This window comes from Oreochromis aureus, linkage group 14 (assembly GCF_013358895.1).
Source record: "Oreochromis aureus strain Israel breed Guangdong linkage group 14, ZZ_aureus, whole genome shotgun sequence".
Classification (NCBI taxonomy): Eukaryota; Metazoa; Chordata; class Actinopteri; order Cichliformes; family Cichlidae; genus Oreochromis; species Oreochromis aureus.
This window is the reverse complement of record NC_052955.1, coordinates 29,361,003-29,382,074: the sequence shown is the minus strand read 5'-3', so window position 1 is coordinate 29,382,074 and position 21,072 is coordinate 29,361,003. Positions and strand designations below refer to the sequence as shown.

Sequence of the window (21,072 nt, the reverse complement as noted above, 5' to 3'; positions counted from 1 at the left end):
AACTACTAAGTAGTCAACAAAAACGAAATGCAATATGCAAAACATGCAAGAAGAGAATCACAGACGGAGATGGAACAACTTCCAACTTTGTCCGACATTTGAAGTTGCATAAAGAACGGTAGGTGGTGCTTTTTTTTTTTTTTGCTACTACGATGAGACAGCTGACTTAGCTAACTTCATCTTATTAGCAAATGTTCTTCGGCTACGTTGATGATACTGTTTGGCTTTAACAGGTATGATATGTTTGTCATGCTATTTTAAATCCGGTCCTGCAAGCGCATCCAAGAATAACATGCAACTTGTTAGCTCAGAATTGTCGGTGAATGGTGAGCAGGGTCCGTTTCAGAAAGTGGGTTCTGTAGCTGTACTCAGTCTCTCTCCGTCTCCTCCCCATCATTAACCCGTAGATTTAACCCAGTTTAGACTGACAAATATTTATTTTACCATCACATCACAATTCAAAATCACTGTGTTTAATTTGCAATTAGTGTATGGTCGTGTTTAACTTTTGCATGTCTGAGCCAGGGAAAAAAATTTTTTTGGTTAGAAAATCTGGCCCACCTTAGTGTGTAATTGAGTAGTCCTGCTATACATGGCCTTTTTCTTCTGTCATTTATGTCAATACATCAAATAAAATACTTTGATCTTATATTATTAGCTGTTGTTTATTTGCAAAGGTTATTCTCAACAGGGATGCTAGACAAAAGCGGCGTTTTCTACAGACAGCCTAGCATACGCTCTCCACTTATGCAGTGAAAAAGAAAAAGGAAAACATCCCTTCCCTATTGGTGTTAGAGTTTACCATGTCAGCCAATCAAAAAAATGATAAGGCAACATGTGACATTTGGTTGTTTAGGGAGAAGGGGAAGTTTTTAGGAGTGACACCCAGTGTTGCCAACTTAGCGACTTTGTCGCTATATTTAGCGAGTTTTCAGACCCCCTAGCGACTTTTTTTTCTATAAAAGTCGCTAAAAAGACGTGAAAACGCGCGTATCGCTTTTACTCTCAACAAGCAGCGGGTGCTGTAACGCAGTCAGTTCTTCTTTTAATCTTTTACTCTTATGCTGTTTTGTGGATCACAAGGTTTAAAACTACTTATAAACACACACAAACACAAAGTAACTCCACCAGAGTGCCTATTTTGGTCACTTTTGCGGTCCAAGCCCGGGTAAAGGAGCAGGGTTGGAATTGTGACATTAAAAAAACAATAATTGCTAAAAGAAATTTAATTTGTAGTTCTAAATAAACTCTAAATGCATTAAGAACGTTTTTTACTCACTTTATGTCTCTTCCACGATGTTATTTCTCTCTCCAACAACATAGGTTACAATTATATTAGCGTGACCAATTATGCAAATTAGGTGATGACGTCATTTAGCGACTTCTAGCGACTTTTAGGACAGCCAATAGCGATTTTCCTTACTGAGGAGTTGGCAACACTGGTGACACCCGCGACGGAAAGCGGGCGAGCGAAAGAAAGAGAGAGAGAGAGTTTTCATATGTGAGACATTAGTGACGTTTAGCGTGTTTGGAGGCTATAGTTAGTTTGTTGTGTAGTTATTGTTTTGTATTGTGTGTCGGTTAGACTGCTGAATTTCATATTTGATCTAAAAAAGCTGTCAAAGGCAGATTCCAGTGTAAACGCTGTCTCCACATAGAAAACTGGACTGTTGCACCTCCAGTTGTCAGACCTGCAGGGTTTAGGCCTGTGGTGTTCTCCTCTGTCTTATACTGAACACAAACTACATTTTTTGGACTGGCACAAATAATTTGTGTGCCTTCTTATTTGATGCAGCACACCTGATTGTTCTGTAAATAGATTTAAATGGTTATATAAAAACGCCTGAGGCCTTGGCTGCATTTTTAGGTAAATAGTACCATATAACTTTGTTGTTTGCAAAACTTGTGCATAATTTTTAGAAATGTACAATTTCTATTTGCATTTCAAGTTATAAAAATGATTCGTTAAACATGTAAAAAAATATAACTTTTTTCTACTCAGATTCTGAATTTTTTGTCTGAATTTAGATCAACTGTGCTAATATAGTATACCAAAATGAAAAAAACAACTCAAATTTCAGATATTTGAGGTTGTGCTGTAAATAATGATACCAAACAAGGCAAGAAAAACATATTTTAAAAGTGAAATATAGAAGTAAAATCAAAAGTAGTCAAGAACGGCCAATTATACCCGGGACCCCAGAGGGTTAAAAAAAAGACTTGAAAGGACTTGAAATTCAAAGTTTCGGACTTGGGACTTGACTTGAAAGTTGTCTGTCTTGACTTGCGACTTGACTCTGACTTGCTTGACTTTACTTGAGACTTGACTTGTGACTTGAGGATAAAGACTTGGGACTTACTTGAGACTTGCAAAACAATGACTTGGTCCCACCTCTGGTAATAAACCTGAGGTATTGTTTATTGTCTGCTGGATACTAGTTAGAACCCACGCTATTTCTTGCAAGTTGGCCTGCGCTGCTTCTGGCGCAAAATGGGCGATAAACAAATAAGAGAGACGATCAGCTGATCATTGATCAGTTTAATGATTGAAGTAGCAACAGGAGAGGGAGGGAGGGAGAGAGAATGAGGGGAGAAGAGGCAGCTGTGCAACCTAAAGACAGAATAACTCCAGCTTTGTGTCTTTTTTTCATTCTAGCTGAAGTACGGGACTAATCGCGTTCCTTTTCCTGTCAATACGGATGTATTGTAATTGGTCCAGCCCAGAGTTGATCATGACCAATTGGCTAATCCACCACTTTTCAATGTTTATACCGTTACAAAAACAAACAAACATAAAAATGAAAAATCACCATCGGCCCACCAAGCAAATGCCCGGTATGCCCAATAGACTATGTGCACGTTAGCACGGTGTCCTATTCGCGCCTTGTTTATGGTCCAAAACAAGTTAAGCAAATGAATGAATCAAGCGGCGATTTACATTTCTATAGATGTCTTGGGCATTTACCCAATATATCTGTAAATGATGTTCATCGACTTGTCGATATTTTTCCCCCGTGCCTCAGAGCAAAAGAGAAAAGGGATTCAAATGTTATATTTCTCAGTATCTGTAAACAGCGGTCCCTCGTTTATCACGGGTGTTATGTTCTAAAAATAACCAGTGATAGGTGAAATCAAGTAGCCAATTTTATTTTTTGATGGTCTAAAACGTTTCGTCGACATCGTCGACATACAGTACTGCACTTCAGAGTCATACTGCTAGCGATCGATGCAGCGATTCTGTACTGTACAGGAGAGACGTCACGAAGGAGATCGTCTGCAGCGATCAGGACGCAGGACACAATGTGATGTAAAAAAAAAAAAGCATGCAAACTTGCACTAAAAAATCTGCGAAACAGCGAGGTGAAAGGTGAACCGCGTTATAGCGAGGGACCACTGTAATTTTGAAGGTAAGTCACAACATACCCTTCATAAATACTAATGTATGAAACCCTTAGCAATCAATCATTCATTTTTGTGTGGCTTTTTTTTTCACGGTTTGTTAACATGCTGTGTAGGTGTGTACTTGACTAGCTGATATCGACATAACGGGGGAAACATCTAGTTTGACTATTCTTCACCTGTAGTTTGAATGCTGAACATTTGCCTGTTTAAATCATAAGACCAGTCACTATACAGAGATGTGCTTCTGAATGTGGACGATGTGTCTTCTGATTCTGTAATGCAGTTCTGCTTGTGTTGAGTGATGTAAACAACTGATTGATCTAAACTCTTTAAATGTCAAAGTTGATCATTCGATTTTTTATGACACAACAGTGGTGAGTGTTCCCACCTTCTGCTCTTTGTAACTTAACGCGATCTTTCCGTTTTTGAGTTTTGGACATGATTTTGGAGTATATCTTCGCAGTAGCGATTGACCGCAAAGTAAAGCTACCGGAAATGTACAGCCCCACATCCGGTCTCAGACCAGGAAGTTAGCATTTTCTCGTGCACAGGGTCTATGGCCAGTCCAGCTATGCGCTCAGCTGGTGGGTAACAGGCATCTCCGAAAACGTTAGAGCAGTTATGCAAATATGTGAAGTCTTGATAAATCCAGCAGGTATTTGAAGTTTACACAGCACCATTCTCGCATGAAAATATCTTAAAAGTTTATTTTGTGACCCAGAAAGAGTAATATTTCAAACTCCGCCACTCTGTGTACCGCCGCCACTGCCTCGTTTGAGTTTTGGACGAAATGGATTCTGGGATATTGCATTTTGTCATTTCGAGCTGATTGGAGACCAGAACAGCCAATCAGATTTTTTTGCATCCAAGTCTGTGATTGGCTGGTTTTGTGGCACAAAACTAACGGTGTACAGAAAGAGTTGAGCGCGCACGGGCAGAAATGCTGAGAACGGGAGCTAAACACATTGCGAGCGAGCACAAATGCCAAAACTGAGCGAGAGGGGCTGCATTTGTGTGTATATGGTATCGAGAGGAGAAATATTTTATTGCTATTATTTGCTGCTATTTTTATAATCATCATTACCATTTCATGTTAATAGTGATGTTGCATTCAGAGGCATTCAGATGTTCAAATATATGGGTATTATATTAGTCTTTATTACAGGTTGTTATAACCACTTCAAATTGTGAAGTTGAATTTATAATTTAAAGGTTTTTGAATGTTTTTGTATTCTTATACTGAAGTCTTCAGTGGGTGAGAAGCTGACTGCAGGCTGACAGGAAATGCGTCTGCAAGCCATGCTTATGCAGAAGTGAAACTGTTCAGAGAGCAGATAATAGATAATAGCAAACACTGAAATAAATTTTTTGCACGCAGCAATGAATTTTGTTCACTCAAATTCAGCTTTTCTTCGCTCAAAATAAATTTTTCCTCAAAATGCAACACTTGCACCTGCAAACTTTTTTTAACGTGCGCTCAAAATGTTTTTCCGTGCACTCAGAATAGTGGCACAAAAATAACGCCATAGAAATACTTTAAGCACACATGTAGTGTTATTTTCTCTGATGAATCTTTATATGTTGGTTTTGTGTATCAGGGATTATAAAGGTCTCTGTAAACGATACAGTTTGTAAGGAAAACTACACTCAGCCTGAATGCCACCCAAATGTCACTTTCAACAAACAGCTGTTAATCTTACACAACAGTAAGTATGTTTCATGTGTACTCAATTACTGAATACAAAGAATCAGTATATTTGTTGCCACACATGCTTTCAATAAATCACCTGTATATTTTCCTCCACAAAAGGAATGGAAATATCTGCTTCAACATGTCATCAAAGAATGGCATGAAAGTAAAGATTAAATTTCAGTGTGCTGAGTACCCTGCTGCTAACAGTAAGCTCTACCCAACACAGTAAAATTGCTTAAAGACAGCATTTAATGTGGTGACATGGAGTTTATGTACAATATGTGTGCATTACATTTTTAAAACCTACTCTCAATTTTTGTGTCCAGTCAGTCTACACAGCGAAAGTAAAAGTTGGATTGATGCCTTGGAGGACTGCCAGACGCAACATTTCTCCCTGGTTGAGATCTGTGAAAAGAAAGTAAGGGATGATGTGAAAAGACTGCAAAGTAAAACAGACTCAAAGACGGGGGTGTGGATTGGACTGCAAAGGTCCATTTTTGGCTACAGTCCTGAGTGGAAGTGGATTTCAGGGTATAATGTTGTAAATTCACAGTTGAATAGAACGTCGTCCGCCAACTCTGACTTTGACAACCACTGTGGAAAAGTCATCTTTGACAATAAGACAGAAGAAATCAAGTGGTCCAACGCCAACTGCCATGAAAAATTACCATACATTTGTCAAAGTAAGTTGCTGTTTTGTTGTCCAATAGACTTCTTCACCTGATTTTTATTAAATCTTGTTGTTTTTGTTTTTTCTTTCTCTCCAGGAATGAATGAAAAGCCTTGTACTGATGATTATACAGAGAAGTCAGGTATATCTACCAAAATGTTTTCTAGCCTGTAGGCATAAATTGACGTTTTACTTTATATTCTGCATCTTATTTTATCTCTGTGACACATATCAGTGTAAGATGCAATATTTACATATAAGTAGATGTATAAAGGTCAATGGGAAGTTTAAAATGAAGCCATTCCACTCTGCATTTTGATATTTTTGAATTAATATTTGTGTTTTGGGCCACAGAGCTTTTCATTGACATTGACTGAACTGATAGCACCAAAGAAAACGATACGCAGCGTCTCCAATCATCATCATGTCAAGGTGAGATTCCTGGAGAAGCAGATTGATGACCCAACAACCCCAATGTGTATATATGCTGTTTGTATGTATGTATGTATGCTGTAGTGTTGTGTTTCACAGGAAAACTACTTTGGTTACTATCATTTGCAAGCTTTGTTAAATTACCAGTTCACCCACCACTTCTCAGAAGTACCTGTATTTGTCAAAGATGCTTCTATGTAAAGAGTCGATGGATTATTTTTGTCATTAAAAACCTAAATATCTGTGTAGCGGCAACCTTCGGTCCTTCTTTGCCGCTTCTGCAGGACGTAAAGTTTCTGACTCGTGCTCTTGTTAAAACGCTTGGATGCGTTCCAGTAGCAAAAAAACGAGGCGAAGAAAAAAAAGGGCAAAACATTTATTCTCAGTACAAACCAAAAAAAATACAAAATAAATGCCTCCGGTGGGAGCTCCGTTTTCTTTCCATTTATGCTACAACGAAAACAACATTAAACGGCGACGGTCAGAAAACTGTTGCTCCACGTCCTGCTTGCTAGCCTAACCTTTCTTTCCCCCCCACATGCGGGCAAAAAATACACACCCCCTTTACGACATCTATCAACACTTTACAACAACACAAAAGATTAACAAAGCAGGATTAATTTATGGAGCACAGCATATTACATTATAACATAAAATAATGAAGATTATAACTAGAAACTCAAAGATCATAACAAATACTTAAATATGGCCTGATGTAATTGAGTAAAATATTGGCCTGAACTGACTAAGCTCCAACATCCTGGCCCCTAATTGTTCTTGTAAGCCACAAAACAATTACTCTTATACGTATATATATTGTTCAGAACAACAAATCAAACTTCCAGATAACGAACAGACAAATATACAAAGTACTTGAACTGCCCATATGGCACATTAATGTCCTTATTCCAACAGAAACTTCGCTCTGCCTTGTTACAGCAGGAACTCTTCTTAAGCTGGAACATATCTTCGCGGATGCGTATATGTGTGTGTGTTTTGGGAGATTAGGAATGGAGTCAGAGGTTCAAGCACATGACTCACCGTAGGAGACCAGCCTTTACCGCTGTCTCTTGAGTGATATGTAGAAGGGGCGCTACATATCACACTCTAGCAGCACACAAAGCTTCGTCACAGGTCGTAGGAGAATGTTCTTGCTGGTTTTCACCTTGGCCTGACGAACCCGACCTTTGGCATCCTCAAACGTCTGAATCACTCGACCCATTACCCATGAATTTCTTGGAGCGGAATCATCCACGATGAGGACAATATTACCTTGACTGATATTCCTTTGTGGCAGGGCCCACTTTTGTCTCTTTTGCAAGTCCGGCAGATACTCCTTAATCCACCGTCTCCAAAACAAATCTGCCAAGTACTGGACTTGACGCCATCTACGTCTCGAGTACATGTCGCTCCTGCTGAATACTCCAGGAGGTAGCGGAGTTTTGGCTTTCATCAAAAGCAAATGGTTTGGTGTCAAGGCCTCCAGGTCATTCGGATCGGTAGAGACTCTTGAGATAGGGCGGCTATTGATAATCGCCTCTACCTCACACAGCAGCGTGTGCAGACCCTCCTCATCAAGGATCTGCTGCTCCACAACAGAGCTGAGCACTGCGTATTGACCGTATCTGCCGCTCCCAAACTCCTCCAAAATGCGAGGCAGCTGGGGGGTTGAATATCCATGTGATGCCTTTAACTAACAAGGCTTCATGAATCTTTGCATTATCCAAAGCACGCACTGCTTCCCGCAGCTCCCTCTCTGCACTTACAAAGTTTGTTCCATTGTCAGAACGCATCAACTGAACCTGTCCCCTCCTAGCAATGAACCTCCGCAATGCATGAATACAAGAGTCCGTGTCCAATGAATTTGCCAGTTCAATATGCACAGCCCTCACTGTCAAGCAGGTAAAAACTACGCCATACCTTTTGATCATGGACCTACCCCTTTTGACTTCAAAGGGACCGAAATAGTCCACACCGACACTCGTGAACGGTGGCTCATCGGGCGTGAGCCTCTCAGTAGGAAGATCTGCCATGATCTGACTTGCAGCTTTCCCATGATGCCGTCTGCAGACAACACACTGGGACAAAATCTTCCGGACAGCAGCATGGGATCTTAGTATCCAGTACTTCTGCCGTACCTTTGATAGGACATGATTCCTGCCACCATGTCCAAGATCCTCGTGAGCAGATCTGAGAATGAGAGTGGCTATATGCTGATCCTTAGCCAAGATTGCAGGGTGTTTTATCTCCTCTTGCATGCTAGATCTGCTCAATCTGCCGCCCACTCTCAGAATGCCATCTTGTACAACTGGCGACAACTGACAAAGAGGGCTATCCTTTGACACTGTCTTTCCTTGTTGCAGCTTGGCAATCTCTTCGCCAAACCGCTGCCCTTGACTGAAGCGCACGAGCTCTACTTCCGCCTCAGCCATGTCACTCACAGAAAGTGGCAAGATGGGAAGGTTAGCTTTGAGGTGTGTCATTTGCTTCTCCTGCTCCAGCCTTTGACTTCCTACATCCAACCTTCCATCATAGAGACTCGCTTCTAAATCCTTCCTCTTTTGAGCAAGAAGCTTCAGCACACCTTTTAATCTCAGGACCCACGCAACGGCTCTTTTAACCCGATGCCAGCTTGAGTAATGATGAATGAGCTGAGAGGTGGCGTCTGCACCTTCTTCAACCATAAGAGCATATACTGATGCTTCTTTGACTTCTGGGTCATTACAGATTGGCTGGCATACACTGTCTGGCATTTCTGGCCACTCCATTTCTGGTTTCGTGATGAAATCTGGACCCGTGATCCATGTCTTTGCCTTGAGAAAGGCACCAACACTGAGCCCTCTGGAAGCAAAGTCTGCAGGATTGGCCGAGGTGTTCACATATCTCCACTGAGAGACAGCTGACCTATCCTTAATGGCAGCAACTCGATTGGCAACAAACGTACGAAACCTCGCTGTTTCATTCTTGAGGTACTTAATCACCGACGTGCTGTCCGTCCAAAAGACGGACTCCTCCAGCTCCAACTCCAGTTCGGCTCTTACCATCCTGTCCATCTTTGCTGCCACCACTGCAGCAGTAAGCTCGAGTCGTGGTATGGTAACTGGCTTCAATGGTGTAACCCTGGCTTTACCAATAATGAAAGCACTATGTGGCTGGTTCAGATTGTTTTTTGAAACCAGGTAGGTGGCTATGCCATACCCCCTTTCACTTGCGTCGGCAAAGTGGTGAAGTCGAGCTGAAGTGATCTTGCCAAGGTTGACTGGTCTCACACATCTGTCTACCTCAAACCGAGCTAAGTGGTGCAAACTGCCGACCCATTGATGCCACTGCAGAGACAGAGCTTCTGGCATGCTATCATCCCATGCATGCTTTGTTCTGCTTAGCTCTTGCAGGATATGCTTCACTGGCAAGATCAGAGGGGATAAGATCCCAAGTGGGTCATATATAGTGCTTACCATCGAAAGCAGACCTCTCCTTGTGAGTGGTTTGCTCTCAACCAGAACTCTGAATTTCAGCGTGTCAGACTCCACGCACCACTGAACCCCTAAAGCTCTTTCAATAGGGAGGCAGTCCCTTTCAAGATCGAGCTCCTTGACTTCTTTGGCCCTGTCATCCTCAGGTATAGATGCAAGCACGACTCTGCTGTTGGAAATCCACTTAGTGAGCTTGAAACCTCCTGCAGCACATAAAGCCCTGAGGTCCTGAATCAGTGAGATTGCCTGCTCTTCAGCGCCAACAGATTTTAGGCAATCGTCCACATAAAAGTTCCTTAGAACAGTGTTCGTTGCAATATGGTTGAACCTCGCCTGATTGTCCTCAGCACACCTTTGCAGCGCGTAGCATGCACAGCTTGGTGAAGAAGTTGCACCAAACAAGTGAACTACCATTCTGTATTCCTTGAGGCCTTTACCAAGATCTCCCTGTGGCCACCACAAGAATCTCAACAGATCAGCATCTTCAGCGGGAACCCTGACTTGATGAAACATGCCTTCAATATCAGACATGAAGGCAACTGGCTCCTGCCTGAACCTGATCAAAACACCTATAAGGGAATTGGTTAAGTCTGGCCCCTGCAACAGCTGTGAGTTCAGTGACATGCCTTGATACGTGGATGCACAGTCAAATACCACTCTCAACTTGTGCTTGGTTGGGTGGTAGACCCCATGATGTGGGAGATACCATATTCTGCTACCACTTTTAGAAGTTTCTGCCACGGAACTTCTTCGGCATAGCCCCTTTCCAGTGTCTCTGTCATGAACTTTGTGTACTCTTGATGAAACTCACTGTCTCTTAACAGCCTCCGTTTCAGGCCTTCTGCTCTTTGTACCGCCACAACACGGTTGTTTGGAAATACAGCCCCCTTGTTCTTTAAAGGAAGGCCAATGGTGTAGTGACCATGAACCTGCTTCACTGACAGTGACACAGACTCCATAAATTGTCTGTCTCTGGCTGACATTTCCATTTTCTCGGACAACTCATGCTCAGGGAAGTCATACTTCATTTGCTGCTGCGAGAGCTCCTCTAGCTTTGTCACCGATATCCTGTTCACCATCACGGTGGCCACTCAACAGCTCCTTGAGCAATACCCTCTTCTCTTAGCAGAGGTCCATTAATCGTCCAGCCTAGTGCAGTTTTTACAGCATATGGGCCGTTGCCCTCACTGTTGATAACCTTCCAGGGCTCAAGCGCCTTTGGTACATTCGTTCCTATTAACATACCAATTTTTCCATCAATCTGCTTGAGCTGAACCTCCTTCAAATAAGGCCATCTGTCCACATCGCTCTGTTGTGGAATGTTCTCCTTGTTACTGGAATCTCTGCCTGTGTGAAAACCTGGGGAATCTTCAAAAGTTGTCCTCATCCAAACCACTGACCTCGAGACCCATAATGACATGAGTACTGATTGTCGCTTCCTTTCCCATGGTGCGGAGCAGAATGTTGGACCTTTTTCCTGTGACGTGTAAATCCCTCATCAACTCGTCTGTACAAAAGGTTCCAGTGCTTCCTGGGTCTAAAAATGCATACGATACAACTGTTGCGTTGCTCCTTGAACATCTGACCTTCACAGGCACAATTGAAAGCGCACAGACTGCTTCGCCAGCCCCGGTACAACCGCATGTTTCACTGCCTGCTGCTGGAGAAAAACTTGCTGCTGGTTCCCTGAAACTTTTAGCGTCACTATCAGGAGGAGAGTACTGCTCCTTATGCAGAATGGTGGGATGTTTCTGAGAACAAGTCTCACACGTGTGTCTTTGCTGGCAACCCTTACTCAAATGCCCCTGTGACAGGCAACCGAAACACAAACTCTTTGATTTGAGGAAATCAAGCCTTTCTCTTTGGGGCTTTTGCTTGAGGAGTCTGCAGGTATTGAGGTTATGCCCTCCCTTATGACAGAAAAGACACTGTCTTCCACCTGTAGAGCCTACATTTTCCCTTTCCCTCTTTGTCTGCTCAGCACTGTTTGACACAGGTGCCGTATTAGTAGCAAAGATGCTTTCCCTCTCCTTGAATTTCAGAGCATTCTCTCTGCGTACATTTGGTTTGCCCTTGTCTCTTGACAAAGTGGTGTCCTGAATGTTACCAAACAATGGGTGAGAAGCGATCTTTGCATGCTTCTCTACAAAACTGACCAGATCAGCGAATCTAGCTCTCATTGCTGTGCGTTCTTGAATGTCACAGGCGAAACCCCTCCACCTTTCCCTTAATTTAAAAGGAAGCTTGGAGATGACAGTTCTCATATTAGTAGGGCTATCCATCTCCTCAATGTACTCCATGCTGTCTACTGTGTTACAGCAGGTAGTGAGGAACATAGCAAACTCAGTCAGTGCATCACCATCCTCTGGCTTGATTACAGGCCATTTTAGAGCTCTTTCAATGTAGGCTGAGGCAATAGTATATTCATCCCCAAAATGCTTGCGCAGGAGCCTCTTGGCTTCAGCGTAGCCCCTGTCAGGATGCATGTGCGAACAGCTACGAACCAGAACCTTGGGTCTCCCTTGAGTGAACTGCTCCAGGAAGCGCAACCTATCCCTATTGCTGTCTGTCCTTTCCTCAATCCCATGCTCGAATGCTTTCATAAAAAACCCAAACTCCAGTGGATCCCCACTGAATACTGGAACATCCAAAGGAGGGAGAGTGGATGCCTTCTGTTGCTTTACTAGGAGCTCTGTAATCTCGTTTTGTCGCTTCATGACATTCAACAAGTCTTTAACATCAGCCATTCTGCTTTGACTAGTAATAGACTGGCTATTATCCTTCTTACTCAATGGATGAGGAAGCCTGCTACTCCTTTCTGAGCCCTGCATTACTTCCGACTCACATTTTCGATAAACATCTCCATGTTCTGGCTGAACGAAACCAAAACTGGCCCCAATATTTTGGCCCGGAGCTCTTTGGCAGGCAGCCATTTCGTTAACCAAGTCAGCAGAAGTGTTATGGGCTGGCTCCTTCACAGTCAGCACCTCAAGCTTTGCACTAGCTGCAGCAATAGCTGTTTGCAACTCCCATTCCTCCCTTTTCGCCTTAAGAACAGCTTCTTGTCTGTCAATCTCCATCTTTTGCTTTAAGGCTTCCGCACGCGCTACCAGAGCAGCCCTTTCTGCCTCAATCTTTAGCCTGGCCGAATATGTGGTTGAAGACACAGCAGAAGAGGTTCGGCTGCTTCGATGGGCTTTACTGTGTCTGGACGATATCGCTGAAGCACTGTCTGCAGGCTCAACTTCAGCATCAATCATTCTTGCTTCATCTACTTGCATTTCCACTCTTTTCAACCATCTCTCGACCTTTTCCACAAAACTTCTCAAATAGCTAACCTTTGGCTCATACCACTGTGTCTGATCATGAAGAAGTTCTGACTCAGTCAAGTGATTTTTAACTGCATCGTTGTTTTCACAAAACTCAATATACATTTTTGAGAAGTCAGTGGCTAATTTAACAGACACTTCCTCAAAATTGCCATCATCTTCCATAAGGTCCTCAATCTCTTTTATCTTTCTAGTAAGATAACCCAACTTGGTTTTCCTTGTCACTTTAAGCTGCTGAAGCTTTTCCTCTTGTGCTTTAAAGGTTGGCTTTGAAACTCTCTTTTCCGGCTGCTCCATATTAATTGCGCTGCCACAAACCTTTCAATGCAATTAATCCTTTACACCAGCCATGTACCTCTTAACCTTACAGGAATTTTCACAAACCTTAAAGCAGGCACAGCATCTTACTTTTCAGATGCGGGGCTCTCTTACTGCCGAAAGGATCCGGGAAACACGGGAAGACTGAAGCAGCATCCTCTTTAACGTCCTCACTGGTAAAGCGCCTTTTCCCGTTTTTCCCTTGCCGCGCCGCGGGCCGATTAACTCCGTGCGCCGGTGACGTGTGCGTAATCCTCTCAGTTCCGGAGCAGTTTTCTGACTAATGTAGCGGCAACCTTCGGTCCTTCTTTGCCGCTTCTGCAGGACGTAAAGTTTCTGACTCGTGCTCTTGTTAAAACGCTTGGATGCGTTCCAGTAGCAAAAACGAGGCGAAGGAAAAAAGGGCAAAACATTTATTCTCAGTACAAACCAAAAAAAATACAAAATAAATGCCTCCGGTGGGAGCTCCGTTTTCTTTCCATTTATGCTACAACGAAAACAACATTAAACGGCGACGGTCAGAAAACTGTTGCTCCACGTCCTGCTTGCTAGCCTAACCTTTCTTTCCCCCCCACATGCGGGCAAAAAATACACACCCCCTTTACGACATCTATCAACACTTTACAACAACACAAAAGATTAACAAAGCAGGATTAATTTATGGAGCACAGCATATTACATTATAACATAAAATAATGAAGATTATAACTAGAAACTCAAAGATCATAACAAATACTTAAATATGGCCTGATGTAATTGAGTAAAATATTGGCCTGAACTGACTAAGCTCCAACAATCTGGCTTATTTAACCGAGCGGTTATAAGAAATGACATTTTTAAACATTGAATTTGAACTTGCGATTTTCTTTTTCTCTCAAACAAAACAACTAAAGAATATTCTGTGCTAATAATAAAATGTAAAGTTAACAAAATGCAAACTGTATTTATTTCAGCAATATCTTGATTCAAGAGATAGTGGGGTATACCAATCTGTCACAGACACCATTCACACACCTAGGGTGAAATCCACAGTTTTAAGCTTAAATTTCAAAACTTACATTTTAACTACTGATTTTATCTACTGTTCTGATTTTATCTACTGTTTTTTAATCAATTTTAAATCATGCTTTTTATTGTTTTTGTTTTTTAATGTTTCTGTTGTTGAATTGTGCTATATAAATAAACTTGCCTTGCCTTTTCAGGTAAACTAATGTGTTGCAAACTATTCGTCCAGCTGTTTGTTTTTAGTAACACTTCTAGCTCACCATCACAAACTTTTACCAAACTTCAAAGTATTTACCAGACCTTCCGATTAGCTCAAGAACAGTGCATAGAGAGCGTCATGGAATGGGTTTCCATGGCCAAGCAGCTGCATCCATGCCTTATATCACCAAGTGCAATATCACCAAGTACAATGCAAAATTTCAGATGAAGTGGTGTAAAGCACACTGCCAATGGACTTTATGGATGGATTTTATGGATCTGTTTCGATTGCTGTATAGAATGGGAACTATATTGATTTCCTTAAGGTGAAACATCAGTGTCAGTTATTTAAAGCATTAAGGTGAGAACTAATGCAGCAGCAAAAATCATGTGGTGGTGAATGAACTGGTTATTTATTACCAGCTTCTCTACCTGATGACATAAGGAGACTTTTTTCAGTATACCTTGATTACATAACTTATTTGTTTATAAGATCAAAATAAAAACTGATCAGTATATATTTGCTTCCTGTTTGACTAGTGTTGGGAGTAAAAAAAATTTCAGGGCCTCAATAATGCTATGCTTTTTTATTAATAAGTGTTATAAAGTTATATAGGGTAGTATTAAGTGGACACAGCCCTGAAAAATAAAGGCATGAGACCATGTGTCCTTGGGGGGTAGAAAGCTGCAGACTCTCGCTCATGATTGCCTGGGAAAATCTAGATAAGAGGGGACCATTTTCTGTGGAAAGTTACTGGAATGCTGTTGTTTAGACTAGAATGAGAGAGCTTCTGTAATAAAACTGTCAGGGGCACACCGCAATTTTGAGATTTCTGGCAGTGTGTCGTGCAGGACGCATCTCCCTTCTAGAAGTAATGGTTCATTTTGTTTGTCACTCCCAGTCTAGGTCACCTTTAGGTTTTGTTTCTGTTCGCCGTGTTTCTGTTTGTGCCACCGGTGTGTTAATAAAAGCTCGCTCACATCCAAGCCAGTGCCTGCGTCTGGATCCTGTCTCACACTCACCACTAAAATCAAAATATTTTCTATATCAGTCAAATTGATTCACCTTATTAAGTTTGTAACATTGCACATCCACAGTACCTTAGAGGGGGAAAAAAGCAACATTATTCCATTTGAGGAAGATGAGAACACATTTGTGTTTATTTAATCAAAACTATGATAATATAAAGAGCAATATAAAAAGTCTCTCCTGCCGGCATTTCTCTGAGTTATCATTCTGGAGAAAGACAGCAAGCCAGAGGACAGTGGGGAGGTTTATTCAAACACTTTGGATATTTAACAATCATCTCTGCAAAGACTGGAAGCACTGAAGGTGAACTTTTTATTTATAAACTCTTAATATGACGATCAATTCCTTCTCAGTTTTCTACCTTTCTTTTCTTTTGCATGTTACAGACCATGGCACGTCTGATTCATCTATCATTACTGCTAGGTATGTTTACAACGTACAGGTCAACACCTAAATGCAAACTGTAGTCAGGCCTGATGTGATCTTCCTGTGTTACAGCAGTGAGCCAGCTGCCCTGTGTTTCAGCCATACGAGACTTTCCAGATGGAGGAATCAAATTTACTCCCTATCATCTGTGCCCTGTTGGAGGGAATATTACACACGACTGCAATTGCACAGCTGGCAAGTGGATATGGAAATTTAAATGTTGTGGGCCCACTGTTAACCAAGTCACACTGGAAGCAACTGCCACAGCCAATTACACTGAGACAGAGGACTGTACTAATAAATGCCGTAAAATCACATACAAAACAAAAATGTTTGTTTTGTCTGTGGAGGTAGAAAATGGTAAGAAATCTAAAATTCACAACACATTAAAAATGATTTTATTGCTGGCTTAAAGTCGGCTGACTGACTTTAAAATGAAATCTAAGAACTTTAAAACCTGATGCATATTGCTGTAGATGAGCATTCATGTGTTTTGTTTCCATGTACCAGGGTATTTAAAGCATACGAGTGATAATAAGGTCATTTGTGAATCTTGCTCTGGAACTTCAACTAATGCCGGCACAAAGTGTTTCAGCTTTAAAAAAAAAGTAAAAGAAAAAAGATTCTCTCAGTTTTCAAATATAATGCTGAAGAAAATGCAGATTGTTACCTTTTATAGGCAGAATCATGTTTGTCACATGCTTTTAAAACAGCTTTCTGTTTTCTTCAACAGAAAAAAGATTCATATCTCGGTTCCTGAGCGAGACCAAAACACAGTAAAGCTCAAATTTCAAGGTTCATCAACAGCACCGTGTTAGTGACTGTACAGAGGCTCACACAGGCGAGTACTTCAACAGCACAATCAGCCTTTCCTCCAAAGAGCAGCTTTAAGAATTTAATTTGCTACATAGTTTTTCTTTCTCAAACAACAAAAGTAAATTATTGATGTGCAAAGCAATGAACCGATGCGTTTCTTTCCACAAACAAGAAAACTGCAAAAATTATACACATACATGTACACTTACACACTGTATAGTTACAACAAGACTTTTTTTAATGTAAAACTGAAATATGTTTTTAAAGCCTGCATTTTTACTTTTTCTTCTTATGTGCAGGTTCAAATCAAAGGACCTGCAATGTTAATGTTGCTACAACAAATACAGGTACATCAGGTGGAAATGTTCAGCCTGAAAGCAGTCTTGTACTTTTAACATTATGTGAATAAAATAATATGTTAATATATTATAATGCTGTAAACACAATACTTTAATCTATACAAAACATCCCCGACTATCAGGGTGAGTCAGCAGAGCTTTGCATAAATAAAGAGACAACAGGAAACTGTGGCCTGTTGTAGTGTTAGCATATCTTAAATGTCACTTTGCTTTTTTGTCACAAGCTCCAAACCTGGAGTTCTACCGTGAAAACAAAAGTTGGATTGATGCCTTGGAGCAATGCCAGACAGACACCTCCCTGGTTGAAATCACCAACCAGACAGTGAATGATGAAGTGAAAAGTCTCCTGCAAAATGAGACACACTTGCAACAAGTGGTGTGGATTGGCCTGGAACGCTCAGTCTTTGGCAAAGATAGGGAGTGGATGTGGATTTCAAAGACCAAAACAGAAGCATAGCTGACTCAAATAACCACTGTGCAAAGATGATCCTGACTGAGAAACAAGTAATTAAGCTGCTGGATGCCAACTGCCATGACAGACTACCTTTCATCTGTCAAGGTGAGCATTAAAGAACAGTCTGGTATAATATTGTTATCAGTTTTCTGCTTCTTTTTCTTTCTTTCTTTTTTTCCATTTAAAAAAGAGACTTGGCCATAATGATGTTGATACAAAAACTTAAAATATTAGTCTTACAGCCTGAAAGCAGAAGCTTCTTCTGAAAGAAGATCTTTGGATATTAACTTTTAATTAATTTTGGGATTTGGGGTTTTTTTTTTACAGATCTTGGAGAAGAGGCCCTCGTGACCTCTACTCACAGTGACAGAAAAACTGTGGATTCAGTCATCAACAACTGCAGGACCTGTGCTTTTGTCAAAAACAAAACATCTTTGGTCCTCCTGTGGTTGATATGGGGGTAGGGACGGCCTTAGGGCGTCTGGGGAGTCCCTAGGGACGTTTTCCCTGGAGGGCCTAACCCAGGGGACGTGGCCATGACCTGGTTAGGGGCTCTGGTGGCTCCTAGATGGTGTTTTCCTTGTGGCTGCGTACAGCGGAGATGGGGGAGGGCCTGTACTGGCGGACGTTGGTTACTGGCCTGGTGGCCTGGTTGCCCTGGCTGTTGTGTCGCCGGGGCTGTGGGCGGGTGGGTGCAGGGGGGCTCAGCCCCAGTGCAGGGGACCTCTGGTGCATCAGCCCAACTAAGGGGCTCTCTAACTGGTGGGGAGGCTGTTATATCTTTGCAGGTCGTCTCCTCTCTACAGGAGCTCACCTTGCAGGTGGGGGAGAGATATAGGAGAGGTAGAGAATGAACTCAACCTGGGTGTCTATTGTCTTGTGTAGTTTGGGAGATGATTGGATGATGGGGTGGGTGCAGTTTTCTCTGCGGTGGGGTCGGGTGGGCTGCCCCGGACTCTGTAGGGCTGGGTGGTGCTGCTGCTGTGGACCCCGGCCCGGATGGGCCTGGGCCCCCTTGCCCTGGTGGGTTCCAGAGTGTGGGGGTGCCTACTGGGGTCAGCGGGGGAGCTGGCCTCAGTGAGGGGCCGCTTGCATCCAGAGGATGGTCGGTGTATTCCAACCCACCTCTGGCGCTAGTGCCCTACCCTCAATTTTAATGCATATAGACACTGAGGGTTTTCGGGAGGAGTCGTGCTGCTCTCTGGCAGGAAGCACCATGCCCTCCTGTGTTTTAAATGCACTTTAGAACAGCACACAGCAACACTACATATGAGCGGGCGGAGGGAGGTTTGGGGTCTTTACTCACCCCGGTTCTGTTAGCCGTCAGAGCTGGGGGGCTGGGAGGAGGTGCTAGCCGTCAGATTGGGGTCTGGGATGCGGGGCCTCCCTGCTACTGCAGATAAGGAGGCGGTCTGCTTGCCTCCACCCCAGAGAGAAGGGTTACACCTCCTGGGTCTAGGTGTGGCTTTCCCCTCTGGGGGCGGGGGTACCTGCACCTGGGATATAGAGTATGTTTGGGGAGTGTGATTGTCTGTGCAGTGTCTATTTGTGTCTGTCTACACGTTGGGTAAGTGCCGAGTATTTGGTTGTGTATATGAGAGTGGGAATGCACGTTTGAGTCTGCGTGCACCTGTTCGTCTGTGTCTATATGTCAGGTTGGGTCTTAGACTCGACCTCTCCGGGAACATCTCAGGCCCTCCAAAGTATGGAGGCCTATCTCCCCTCACCACACTCCCTGCCGGTGGCTGATGCCCTCAGACGTTGGTGTGCTGGTGGTTCTTGTCGACTGGGGCTGGGTGCTCATGTATGTACCGGCTCACTCCTGGTGGCCGATTGGCGGGGCCTGGCGCCTGTGGCCTGGCTGGGCCACTTCCGGGGGGTGGGGTGCCCTCAGGCTTCTGGCCTCTGGGCCTGAAGCTCGGCCCTCTCTGGCACAGCTGGCTGCCGGCAGAGCCCGCGGGCACGCCACTGCAACCCCCTCTGGCCTCTGCTCTGTGGCTGCTGGGTGACCTCTCGCTTGGGGCTCTACTCAGCTCTTCCCAGGAGGGTGGCACGGTTGCCCCCCTTTGGTGGTCCTCCTTGGGTCCTCGTACTCTGGGGCCTCTGGATGTCTGGGGCCTGGATCTCCTCCATACCTGCTTCATGCCCTGGGGGCCGGGGCTATGGCTCCCCACACTCCCTAGCAGACCGTTACATGGAGAAACCTTTGGAATACAAGCATGCTTATCCACACAGGTGTACACACAGGTGTTCACAGACACAAACTACACCTTTCTTGGCTGCTACCTCAAAGCACATTGTGCGCTGTCTATCTTGCGTGCTGCACAATAACATCTAATATTTAGTATCTACTGTTATCTACTGCTAGCTAGTTTATTGTGATGGTGCTGTATTTATTATGTTGCTCTTTTTTGTTTGTTTTCTCTTCTGTTTTTTTTTCTCCATAAAGGTGATCCAAGTGTTTTGTTTGTTTTCTCTTTCTTTCTTCTCCCCTTTCTCACCATCTCTTCTCCCCTCTATTTTTCTTTCTCTCCCTCTCTTTCTTTCATTCTTTCTCCCTGTCCTATCCCCAGTCATGTCTGTCCCGACTGTAACAACCGAAAATAAAATAAATACATAATTATAATAAAGGTCAATCAAATGGACCAATATGGCAAGGCCATGATGATCCATTGGTAAAGTAAGTCCGCTTGGCATCTCTCTTGGCCTTAAGACAACAATTCTGCCACCAACAATTCTGCCACCATCTCTTTCAGTTTTAAGTGACTGTAAACTCACCACTCCAAATAGTGATCCACAAGTTCCCTGTACTGTCTCCTTCCCACATCTGGCAAATCCTACAGCTGCAGACTTATCCAAGAATCTCTAACCGCTGTGAGTTATACTGGAAGTCAGGAGTGTACAGGGTGAAGAGAAAAGGTGAGAGTACAGTCATCCATGGTGCTCCTGTGCTGTGGCACACACACTGTACAGTATATACATTGTTTCAATATTTTAAAACAAAGTGTTTTACCAGGCCCCCTGGTGGTTATCGAATGTACTGCAGTTGAGCCGTAATAATAGCAGAAATTCAATTTGAAATAATGGACAGTCACAAATTTATATAAATGTATTTATTTATATTAAAACTAAATTAAAACTGGTAATAAGACTTGGTTAGTTTGTGATATTACTCACTACTCTGACCTAAATTTATTAATTTTGTCTCTCACTGGAAGGTGAGTCACACATTGACCCTAACACTTATGAGAAGTTTATGTTTTATAATTATAATTAATTTTATTGTTTCAAACTGCGTTAAAATCAGTCAGATCAAAAAAGGTTGTGCTCTATCAGATACTTCGATCCATAATCCAATATATTGTAATCATGCATTTCCACCCTCATGTTTAGATGCCTCTTTTGAGGTCTAGACACAGAAAGGTATACTTACTCTCAAAGACTTATATATTAACAGGCAATTTCTG

At 42.7% G+C, this 21,072-nt stretch overlaps 1 protein-coding gene and 1 long non-coding RNA gene across 4 annotated transcripts; both read left to right on the top strand.

The window, feature by feature from the left end:
• The first annotated feature begins 82 nt into the window (after positions 1 to 82).
• On the top strand, positions 83 to 6,443 carry LOC120443480 (regenerating islet-derived protein 3-gamma-like). Of its 3 annotated transcripts, XM_039622260.1 has the most exons (7): positions 3,202 to 3,407; positions 5,001 to 5,108; positions 5,213 to 5,301; positions 5,422 to 5,513; positions 5,649 to 5,778; positions 5,863 to 5,907; positions 6,120 to 6,443. In XM_039622260.1, exons 2-7 carry the CDS (start codon positions 5,059 to 5,061, stop codon positions 6,140 to 6,142), a joined length of 429 nt encoding a protein of 142 aa, XP_039478194.1. In that variant the 5' UTR covers positions 3,202 to 3,407; positions 5,001 to 5,058; the 3' UTR covers positions 6,143 to 6,443. The 3 variants fall into 3 exon arrangements, with proteins under 3 accessions (XP_039478193.1, XP_039478194.1, XP_039478192.1); XM_039622259.1 differs by lacking the exon at positions 3,202 to 3,407 and adding an exon at positions 83 to 118 and having other exon boundaries at positions 5,422 to 5,778; XM_039622258.1 differs by having other exon boundaries at positions 5,422 to 5,778.
• Positions 6,444 to 15,742: 9,299 nt separating this feature from the next.
• Positions 15,743 to 16,327, top strand: LOC120443582. Its single transcript, XR_005615506.1, has 3 exons — positions 15,743 to 15,853; positions 15,937 to 15,973; positions 16,049 to 16,327. It is a non-coding gene; the product is annotated as an uncharacterized LOC120443582 (long non-coding RNA).
• Positions 16,328 to 21,072: the final 4,745 nt, after the last annotated feature.